This window comes from Mycetomoellerius zeteki, unplaced genomic scaffold, assembly GCF_001594055.1.
Source record: "Mycetomoellerius zeteki isolate Tzet28-1 unplaced genomic scaffold, Tzet1.0 scaffold174, whole genome shotgun sequence".
In the NCBI taxonomy this organism is placed as follows: Eukaryota; Metazoa; Arthropoda; class Insecta; order Hymenoptera; family Formicidae; genus Mycetomoellerius; species Mycetomoellerius zeteki.
In genome coordinates, this window is record NW_017256696.1 from 1 (window position 1) to 12,513 (window position 12,513).

General features: G+C 35.4%; 1 protein-coding gene across 1 annotated transcript in view; it reads left to right on the top strand.

Annotated features, from left to right (window-relative positions):
- Window positions 1-11,669: 11,669 nt before the first annotated feature.
- LOC108721446 (uncharacterized) overlaps window positions 11,670-12,513 on the top strand; it is a gene marked incomplete at its 5' end in the record, with an annotated part of 45,908 nt that continues 45,064 nt past the window's right edge. Inside the window, one exon of the mRNA XM_018445997.1 lies at window positions 11,670-11,857. Within this exon, the coding sequence (XP_018301499.1) occupies window positions 11,670-11,857 (188 nt within the window). The remainder of the gene's footprint in view (window positions 11,858-12,513) is intronic.

The window sequence follows — 12,513 nt, forward strand, 5'->3', positions numbered from 1 at the left end:
AATAATTTGTTACTCTCAAGTTTTTGATATCAAACTGTTCCAAGGAACATTGTAGTACCAAAAACTTGCGAGTAACAAATTCTATACATGTAAATTTTGGTCATAACGTTGCTACGCGCGACAATGCAGTTTTGATTATTTATCGGAATTTGTTTAACAATGTGATTTTTTTCGATATTTCTTTGCTATTCTAGAGCAACAAAAAAACAACAAAATCTGGTTCATTTGTTTTTTTGATGTCGCAGCTCTATATATATTTTTTCATTATGGGGGGGGGAGGTCCAGCTTTATAGTAACCTGGACCCCCCCCATTTTTTTTTATTGCTGCTAAACGGTTGGAGCAACAAAATTCGCTCTAGAGCAACTAATTAGCAACAAAAGAGCACTAAATTTTTGACCTATCGCGAATTTGATTTTCGATGGTGGGGGGTCCAGGTTAATGGGGGTGTATTTTAGGGCGTATTCACGGGCTAATATCATGAAAATTTTTTGAATAGTCAAAACATCCTTACGACTTTTGCTTTCAGCTGTTGCGTGTTTATCTGATAATTGAATGTCTTTACATTTCATCAATGCTCGTTAATTCAATCGCACCGGGGAACATTGTAAACTATCGACATTTCCGGAGAAATCAAAAGGAGAAAGCCCATCGGTGACTTCGACAAAATGCATTACTGATTGCAAGGGCGATGCGACGAGATCGAGTTGCTATCGTATTTAGTGCGTGATCGATCGATTGGTACCACAATTTGCTTCGACGTTATTTCGGATACATTTCGTCAGCGCGAAAAGAAAGAAATGGTGTCTATCGGCGTTCACATGTATCGACTCACACTCATCATGTTTTGCATGATTTGGTGCTTATACTTCTTTAGATTGCTATGCAATAAAAATATATTTGTATTAATAAAAAATATATTCACGCGTTAATTAAAAAAAAAGAAGAAAATTTATTTATATGTCTATCATATATCATGTTTTACTTGCGCTATTTATTCCATTACAATCTTGATTCTTAAAATATTGCTTGATAAAAATATATTTGTATTACAATAATTAAAAATACACTCTTTGATTAAAAAAAAGTTACGCAGACGTTAGCACCATTTTCTCGATAACGATATCAAATAGAACTTTTTTTATCGAGAAGAATCGAAATAGTCCTGTGGTATTTTGCCATTTTTGAGATAATATCCCTTTTGTTTTAGACCCTAGAATTCTAGACCTATGCATAACTTTTTTGTCCGAATGTGCACTTGGATGATGAAAAATGTGTGCTTGGATTAATTAGAATTGTAATTGAAAACGAACGAATCAGAATTTTCTGGTCAAATCTAGAATTCTAATTGAGGTAGCTGGAATTCTGGTTGATGTAATCTTCTGGTTCGTCAATTTTCAACCATTTGTCTCAGTGTACATTCGTGTTAATTGAAAAGAAGGATCGCGCGCATTATACTTAACGGAAGGCATTTTTGTCCCGGAGAAAATTCCAATACACGCGAGTTGTTCTACAATTCCGCGAACACGTGCCGTTGCTCTCGCCTGTTTTGCGCAACTGTACTCTCCTGCCTAATTCTGCGTACGTAACAGCATGTGCATTTGCTCGCGCGTACGTGTGGTCTAGGCGTCGTTTTCGACGTCTAGTTTCACGAACGTGTGTGGTTCTTTCTCCCGCTGGCGAAGTTCTCGTCGTCGGCAGGCCCAGCGTTGAAACTTTCACCGTTGCATTGGTAAGAAAAGCGTGGCGCGTCGCGGGGAAAATTGCGGTCTCTCGTATTCGACAGGTTTATGCGTTTGCCTTTTATAATGCACGGCGATCCTCGTTTCCGCGCCTTCTCGCGTCCGCGAAAGAACGGACTGGCCCTCTTTGTCCCGGCTATGCTTTTTTTTCGTCGTTAAATCGCATTCCCTGTAACGAGGAGGACATAATCGTTCGGCAAGACTCCAATTAGTGTCGCAGTTATACGTAGATGGTTCGCGGTTATTCTTCTCGTGCGAGAAGAACCGGGCTATCTCTCAATTTCCTGGTGCCATTCGTGACCTGAGTACCGAGTATGTGCCGCGGATGATGCACCGCCGAACGAAGACGTTGCCGAGAGAGGCTACCGACTCTCTCATCGTGAAAATTAACGAGCCCATCAAACGCTCGTCGTTTGATTCTTGCCCGGAATTTAAATCGCAGGGAAAAGAAACCGTGCTCAAAGTGAGAGCTCCTGTGCTCGGCACTGACGTGTCGCGGTCACTTGAAACTCCGCGAGGTCATAAAAGAGAGAAATTGTTCTGCGAATTATTCTTTAAATCGATTCCGTGAATCGTTTTTAATTTTTTGGATTCTTCGGAAAGAAGTTTCTTTCCGAAACTTATCAGCATCTTCAATGTCGCCATTTATTGAATTCGAATTGCGTAGAAAAAATCGACGCGTTATATACGAGAGAGGCGTAAAGAGCGCAGCCACTGTTTTAATGAATGCAATTATCCAGCCACAGTTCGCAGGCCACAGTTATTTTAACGAATGCAATTATCCGGCAGATTCTGGGACCCGGCCGATTATAACTATACGAAACGATCGACCGCGCCCGCACAGTCGGGGGCAGCGCTGGCGGTTTCTCGGCCCCCGCCTCTCCCAGCATGATCGTATCGCGGGCCTACTATTAGTCCGATGATATATGTCATCATTATGTGCGCCTTATTGCGTTAACCGTATCCTCATGATTTATACGGTAGGTCCTGTGGCTCACTTCCGTCCCTCTCCCGATTTTTTTTTCTCCCTTCACCTGCGAATCGCTTTACAGTCGTTCCGTTTGATATAACGCGCCAATGCGATATCACAATATTTGCAACATCGCTCTGAAGAACCCATAATTGGGCTCTTTTTAATCCTGGCAATCCCGAACGCCTATGGGCGATTTGTACCTACACGTAATCATAAATTAATGGAATATTATCGTGCGTCACGTTTTTTTATCTTCGATGACTGTGTTTCCGAGCATTATATATGTCAAAAACTTATACTTATGACATAAAGATCGTATTTCTACAATTTATTTAGACACTGAAAATAAATTTACTAAATCTTAATACCTATTTCTTTGAATGCAAACATTTACTGATAGTAGATAAATATTTACTTAATAAAAAAATGATAATTAAATCAAATTAATGGTTTTTGTATTAAATAAATATATGTACATTCAGTAATAATTGTTTGAAAATTTAGAATTTTTTTTTTCAGTGTATTATTTTCTCAATATAATTCTTTTTCTAAGATAAGATATAACAATTTTATATAATTATGAAGATTGCATGGCCTCATACTAAGTTTTTATTAAAATGAAAAATTCATATTTATTGAAAAAAGATTTAAAAACGTATAGTAAATTTTTGAACAAATAGTACTTTTCTGAACATTTTACAAGGAAATAACAACTGTAGAAATGTTAACTTCCGGCTAATTTTACCTTGTGAACACGTCAAACGTTTAAAAGGATGAAAATTGAGAAATAAGAATCCGGCGACTAAGTCACGCGACTACCGACGTGGAAACCGAACTTATCCGCTATATGGAGAACGTGCAGGCGAATAGCGGTAGCGTTTGTCTAGTAACATCGAGGATATTGGTATAATATGTAGATCTAAAACGTGTACGCGGGTCGCTAGTAATGCCCTCGTAAATCACCAAGGCTCCATTGTTTCTCTTTATTGAATGACTCGGCGCACGGTAGCCCCCTTCGCATTTCACATTTCTGTTTTGATATTACCCGGATATAAATCTCTTAGTTGCCCGCCCCGCTGGGAAACTTCTTGTATCAATACTTATAAATCGCGACCCAGCACTCCGTGCCGCCGCCGTTTGGAAGCAGGTGCGAGGTGCGCCCAACGTTTAAGTGGCTCGCACGTACATTTTCATGCTTTACATAATTTGTCTTGTGCACCGCCTCTTTTTCGCCCGCTTTCTTTCTCTCATCTTGTCTCCCATTTTAGTCCCCAAATCATATTTTTATCGTGATTTTATATGTATGTTATATTTACTTTTAAGGAAATATCCCAGCACCAGCGCTATTCTTTACCGACTTATACATGGAAAGAATAGTTTTACCGTTGAAGTAAATTTTAGCTTGATACAAATCTGATGAAAATAATTTTGTTGGACTTTCGAAATAATTATAGAACGCTCAAACTGGTTGCTAGAATATTGAAACTTTACAGCATTATTCATCATACTTGAGATTCCTACAAAATTTAATGATATTGATGCTGATAAGCATTATAAAACAATTAAAGTTTGATATTATATTACATAGAAACTATGAAAGTAAAAATGTACAATTTACTTTTATTGTTTTATATTTTTTATATTTTTATTGTTTTATATTTTTATATTTTTACAGTTCGGATTTAGTCATTTATTTATCAGAGGAAAGATTGCTTTCCTCGAGGAAATTGAACGACAATTATATCGCACATTTATTATCCACCCATGGTGTCCGAACTTTTAGGGAAAATATAGGAGGAAGTAACATCATCGCATAAAATACCGTCTAATGTACAAGGGATAATTAAACGAAGATTAGCGTCTCGTATTCGACTTTATGCACTCGAGTGTGAAGGAACGTATCCGTCTTAAAACGGCGCTTATGAGTCATAACTGCATGTTAATTTCGCAACGCCCGAGACGTATTTTAATGTGTTTTTAATGTAATTACGTGTTTACACTCGGCGAGACGAATAGAAGTAATTTGGTGCACAATCGGACTCGCGACCAACTTTCTATTTGCGTCGCAATATAATTGCAGTAGCGCATGGTGAGCGTAGTTGTAATTAATGTTTCACCAAATGCGCCGGTGGAAAAATTACGATTGTCACACCGGACATATATAACTCCACAATTTCGCAATCGTTTTGTGTATAATAAGTAGGTAAAGTGTATCATACAGAAAGGACGGTTTACTGACATCATGAGTATAACAAATCTGAAAATAATTTTTTTGCACCATCAAAATAATTATGCAGGATGTTCAAACTGGTTATATTTTATATATTATACGACGTATATAAAACGTTAAAATTCATTTTAATCTTAACAGGCAAACATTTCGAAAAAAAAAAATATACATATAATAATTTTATATATCAAAAACATTCCAAATAAAAGTTATATAGTATGAAAGGAAAACATATAATGGTAATTTCCCCTTATATATAACTTTTATTTGGAATGTCTTTTTTTTTGTAAAATTACATATTTTTTAAATATTTGCCTGCTAAGATTAAGATGAATCATCCTTGTATAGTATAACTTTTGCAGCATTGCTCATTATTATCTTTGAGCGTCTTAATTATTTTGATGGTCTAACAAAATTATTTTCAGATCTGTATCTAGATAATTTCTAAGTACTTTAGCAAAATCGTCCTTTCAGTGCAAGTTATATACTCCAGTCATGCTGTAACATTAGATATATAAAAAAAATCATATTGTACTAATGAAAAAATGATGAAAGAGGTACATTACGCAATCTGACTGTTACGTAAAATGCTAAATGTTTATTAAATTAATACAATTTATCTTTGTAGCAAAGCGTGTAATTAACTTTTTGCAATGTGAGATTGATTCGACTAATATAATCGGATTCGCCTTTTCAAGTAAATTACAATCGTAGCAAGTACAGACGCGGCGCCATAAACGCAGTTGAACGCGAAGGCAGTTAATGATACGAACTTATAAATAATCCGCTAATATATCCAGCGGATAATCTAACGTTACGTAAAACCTCTTTAGCCGAACTATCGAGCGTTAATAAGAGAAGGGATGCAAACGAACTCGCTCACAGGTGCGTAAGTTTCGCACTCTCGATGATTTCATGCGTTATTTCAAGAGCCCTCCCTCTCATTCGACTCGCGCGAAAACCGTAATCGAGCAGATGGGAGAGGTAGAGAGATATCTCTCTTACCGCATTGCAAATCACTTTCATAGTTCCACTTTTATGATAGAAAGTTATAATTTATGATGCGCTCGATTGGCGTAACTCACACACCGCGCACGAAAAAGCTTAAGCTCGACATTAGAAACTTGTACCAAAATGCTCGAGATTTCGAAGCTCTAATCGATTATATTAGTAATTGGAAGACGTGGGCGACGACAGCGTAGTACGAGCGTAATGTGTATGCAGTGCGTAGCTCTCATCCGCGAATCGAAGTGTAATAACGAATTCGATTGGATGCATTCAGTGCGCATTGTTGCACATTCAAGCCGCCATACAAAAGTTGATATAAACATGTGTGCTTAATATAAATTTAAAAAGAGATTAAACCGTGAAATTCTCAATATATTTTATTGTGCTACTAAGTAAAATTTGTAGTTTATAATTCGAAATATTTAACTTTTATACAAATTAAATGTAAGTAGGGTGCAAAGACTTTAATATGCACCAGTGCTCACTAATGCATCTAACCGAATTCGTTATTACACTATATGTCAGTTGATGACATAATTTAAAGGAAGATTTGGATTCAGCGAATTAACCTCTTCAGATCCTGTGCACATTGTATGTAAATCAAATTGGAAGACATTATCCGTTTAAATTATTTAATTCTATCGATACCATCTGAGATTTGATGTACATAATAATGTATATGTTGGAAAAATAGTCAAAATTTTACGGAAAAAATTAATTGTTTAGAATTAATTACTTCTTAAAGCATCTTGAATTGAATTAAAAAAAATTTTTTTCACGTCATTCCAAAAATCAGGTCTGAAGAATTAAATGAAAAATTCCTGTTTCACGTCTCTTCAATGACTCTTAAGTGCAGTCTAATTTGCACGTAATTGTCGATCCGGTATTAATGATGTTTGTGTTTGCGTAAACGGTGTTATTTTCGTCTTATTAAAACGTCTTAATCTCGTTTAGCGTTTAAAAGAGTTGTTTACCCAACTGTAATCTTCTATCTATCGCACTGCACTTAAAATAGGGCAGATTGTCGTGATTTTCTTCGGATTTTTAATGCATTCTGTTAATAAGGACTCCTTCTATCATTGCGAAGCGAGATAACTGTGCAAAAGCGCGAGGTAAATCGCGTGCTCTATCGTGGCGAATATTTCAAGAGTCGGTTTTAGTGGCGTGGGCGATGTGGATTCGTGCCACGAAATCATAAATACGTCCAGAAAGTCTGTATCTTTTAATATAAATAAAACCATCATTTATTCTAAGGGTTGATCGTATAAATTGAATTCTCAAGTGCGATAAATTGAATCCTACGCAATAGTTGGATTGCTGTATGCGAGGGAAATCTTTTGCTTATTAATCAACGCACGTATGAAATAATAGACTTTACATAATGCAGGGACGATTTTGCTGAAGTATCTAAAAATTTGGCTATAGATACAGATTTGAAAATAATGTTGTTGGATTAAAATAATTAGAACGCTTAATCGTTGATGATGGCAATAATGCAAAAAGTTTTAACATTCTAACAACCAATTTGAAAATTGAACCACTCTTTCTCTGGCTCAATTTTCACTCTTCAAAATAAGTTCAAAGTAAATTCTGCTCTAAAGAATTTACAAGGTATGAAATAGTTTAATCATTTATATACATTAAGTGTACATATTAAACAGTTATCACCTTTATAGTTATCACCTTATACCATTCTGTTTTTTTTTCTCTGACTGTATAATGAAAAATAAGAAAAGCAAACAGTATTTACGTTCTTTGAACCTCTCATTTAAATTCAAATGACGTGTAGCTAAATCTTATTTAAACTGAAAGCGTTCTCCCAGGTTTATGTAAGGTATGAGTAAGTATAATTTAGAGTAATGTGTCTTTTCTAATAAGATTTTCAAGATTAGGTTTATATCATCAGCAAGATATACGGCTTAGGCGTAACGTTTCCATCGTTACCTGTCTTAAATAAAGTACATCGCAGAAACGCGCATCCACGTGCTGAACGCAAGGCCCCTGAGAATGCATTTAGCTCGTATCCCTTTTTGGATGCAGAACTGCGGAACTAGCTTCGCGATGTTTCACATTTCTATCAGCGAGTTTATACGTGGCGCCCACGCAAATCCAAATAACGACATTGTAATACGAGCGACGCGACGTGCCGTGTAAGTGGCATGTCGGATCCCATATTAAATTGTATACTGTGGGTCATCGTACCGGGTCGGGAGAGACATGAACCGCTTTGTGCACGTTCTCGTTATCATCGCGGAAGCGTAAATCGTCGTTTTCCCGCGAACTTTCGTTCTTGATGAATCTGGATCAGTGCCGGTTTTTTTTTTGCGCATTCGGTGCGCGTTTCAATACGTTCGGTGTGTCCAAAGACGCCGCCAATTTCAATTTCCGCGACGCAATCTCACGGCATTACGGAAAATAGGAGAAATCCGGCGAAAGTAATACGGGGTCTGTCGCGACGTGCGTTGTAATAATGCAATATGTAATAATAAGGAGACGATAATGACGCTTCACGCGTTTTGTGAATGCGCTTTGCGGTGATCGTGCGATATAACGTATGTACGCAATCCATTTTCGTTTCTTTAGCTACGCTTCTAAATCACATAGCTTTATGACGAAGAAACGAGTTAATTTGTCCTTTGCAAGAACGGAGTCTCATAAATTTAGCATGGTTGCGCGCTGAATTATCAATAAGAAATGAGAATTATCAATTATCAATAAGAATGTAATCTGTTCAATGTAGTAATAATAATACTTTTATGAAGCAAACTTAAAAACGGGTGCAAAATTATTTCTTTGAAATTGAACTATTAAATTCATAATGTCAAATTATACACAATTTGAGTTATTTTTATAGATCGTCATTGATCTCAATATGTCATTGATTTAACTAAAACAACAGAGTTATTAATTTAACTTGAGAAAATTAAATTAAAGTATTAAATTTGACTAAAAATATTTAATTTATTATTTACTAAATGCTTGATATGTTTACTTTGAAACTAAGCAATTCAATCACAGAAATGGATTGATTTGTATTTTGACATATATGAAATTAAAAATAACAAAATATTATTTAACTCAAATGAATACTATTACTTCTTCGATATCTCATAATATAGAGTTCCACTTTTAAAGTGAAAGATAATAAAAAAGTTAAAAAAATATGTGTTTAAAAAATTAACATATATTTCGATTTTAACTGAAAAAATATAAAAGACTCTCGTAGAAATCGCGTCATGAAAAAGCAGCCAATTAACGTGCCAAGCATTGCGCAAGCCAAAGTCGTAGACGTAAAACTGCGCGAATAACGCGGTGTTCCCACCGTCGATCACTCGCTCGAATCTGTATCTCGTGATTGTTTCATTGTCGCATTGAACGCGGGTGGTCTCGCCTTTCGCGAGAGCGAGCGGTGCGGCCGAGGGCACATAATGCATCGTCGCCTTCGCTTGTCGCGGGTGTCGTCGCAGTTTGTCGTACATACGGTTGAGATGGCAAGAAACGATGGCGCAATTATTATTCCTCGCCGCTGCCTCTAACTCTCTTTCTCTCTCTTTCTCTCTCTCTCTCTCTCCTCCCCCTCTCCTCCTCCCTCTCTCTTCTCTGCCATGCTTTTTCCTCAGCTTGTATATGTCACGAGCCGAGCCGTAATTGTTTTAACGTTTTAATAACCGCGCTCGCGTGTGCGCGCCGCGCAGGATCGCCGAAAGACGCCCGTCGTCTTCACGATGAAACACCGTGCCGGATTGTGTCAACCGCTATTGCGCCAGTTACTATCGTAACTCGTATGTACTTGGTATGTACAAACAAAATAACATTCTACAGTTTGAATTAATTTCATCATGTTATTTCAACCGGTTCATTCCGTAACTATATTCCATTCTTTTCTGTCACAACAGTTATTTAATCGATGTTACAATTCAGCACTTTTAAAATTCGTATAAAATTCATTTTTAATATACTGGTTATATTTTTGATTGATTGTTATATTTTTTTACGATTTAGCACTTTCAAATCCGTGTAAAATTCATTTTTTTATACACTTTTATACAAATTATAGTTTTTGATTATAATTTGGCACTTTTTAAAACTTGTACAAAACTCTATATTGAATTTATATAATTCAGTATAATGGAATACTTATTGAAATTTAATATCAATCAGCACTCTAAAACAAGTCAAATCAAGGAGAATTCGTGTTGTGAAATGTAATTTTAATTATTCTGACACGCTGTGTGGTAAATTCGAGAGAAGAAGAAGATAAAGGATTCTCTCTCTTACAATTAGAATCTCTGTTTTGTTCCGAACGACTCGCATAATTGATCCATTAGCGTTGTCCTGCCATTTCGTGCCTCGAGCCTTTAATCGTGTCACAGAACACTATTCTAAATTATATATTGCATTGATTTACCTTGCTATACGTGGAAGAAAAGATATTGTTCCAAGTATTCTAAAACATTATTCTTCGTTTCCATTATTCTTTTAATAAAAATTATGTACTTTATTACGACGATTTTATTTATAGGTATATTCTTCTTTACTTTTATTTTTATGAATATAACTAATTTATTACCTTAATTACTGTCATTTATATTATAATATAATATTTTCCATTAATTATGATGGTATTTTAATTCCATATAAAAAATAATGACTAGCCACTTTCTATATTAATGCTAAATGGTGTTGTGGAGAAACAAGAAATATTTTATTACTCATTTATTGTGAGAAATGATTGTTAATTTGACAATTGATTTATATCTTGCAATACATTTACCGTTAATAAGTATCGTGTCGTCGCACCTGGTGTACAGCTTCCATTCAAGGAAGTCGAAATTAAAGGCAAGACAGACGCGAGAGTATTAACGGGTCTTGATCATCATGATATTCGATGGTGGATGTAATTGCAATGTGAGTCGATTTGTGGTTCGTCGATTGACAAGCGAAAGCGTGCGTAAATTTGCGGTTGCTATACTTCATTCATACAGAACACGTTGAAATGAAACCTGTGCCAACATTCGCTCTCCTGTACATCGTATCATACTTATTTAAAGTTACACATATGGTAATCTTCGGCAGCATGATTACGTGATCTGTAATTATTACTCGCCATGTGAGTTCAAAAGGAGATCAAACATGCACGTCTAGATACTTTCGATTTTAACTCTTAATACACACGATGATTTTCCGGTTCTTTATTACACAATGGGTCTTCGTGCCCTGGATTAATTTTCATCTTTAATAAATATACAAAAATTATTAAGTTTTAAAATTTTTATACTCTATATACTTTAATATTTTTAGAAAGTATTTGTAAGGTTGTGTATTTAAAAAATTATACATAAATATGTGTGTGTGTTATAACTATAATTACTTGATGCTCCTAGTTTTTCGGAGAAAAGAAATGTGCAGAACACGAGCAACCAAATCGTATGTTAAAGGTTAAAATTCTTTACTTAATCTTCAAAATAATGAAATAAACATGAAAATCTTTAATTTTTATACATTTTTAAGATAAATTTCTTTTTCGTTGCTTATTATTCTGACAATAGATCTATTATTTTTGATGAGATATTAAATAAATTGCAACATGGTCTTTTCATGACGTATACACATAGTGTTTAGAACTACCCACGATCTATGTTGCGACTATTTCGCCTTCACCCTTTTTGAGCCCTTTCTATCTCGCTAATTTTCTGCAAAGAGCAATTTTGTTTCCAGGCGGCCATTACGATTGCCATAATAGCGCTCATCAGACCCCGCCGCCTATCACCTTTACCTTCATCTTGTCTAATTACAGGTCGCGTTTATTGTTTCAGGAGGAGAGCGAGCTCTCGAGCAAGCGGTGGGCCAGTGCGCCCCGCCGCCCGGACAGCCCCTGCGTCCTGGGGGCACCGACGTCTAGGGAGGTAAGTCAAAGTCACTTTTACCCTGAATTCAGATCTTCCTGAAAAATTAACGTCGAAACTAGATACATTCGTTTTTTTTAGAGACCTATCAGGGATGCGTTCTAAAACTCGACTCTTTTAACCCAAGAATCATTTTATCCTTGTTCTTCACCGAATGTTGAACAAGGATAAAAGATACTCGGAGTTGATAGAGTCGAGTTTTGGAACGCATCCCTGCAGGTGCTAATTTGTTCTATTTAATGTTGCCTCGTAATATTTATGCATTTATGTCTGCTACGTTCTATTAATTCTCTCAGTTTTTCCTAATGTTATTATTTTTAAAAATTATTTATTTTGTATTCATATATTAGATATATTTTGATATAGATACAAGTACATAATAGTATTTATTAAAAGATTATCAATTAATATAGCCTCATAAAAAATACATAAAAAATCGATCTAAAAAATTATATAGTTATTCTGAAAGAATGATCTTACTAAGTATTTAAAAATTTAGTTAATATAGATTTGAAAATAATTTTGTTGTGCTATAAAAATAATTGCAATACTCCGAGAAAAATTTGTGGTTAAAAATGAACAAACCAGAAGATTCTAATTATATATCAATCAGTCTTACATATTACATAATATATTGTTATATACATATATATATA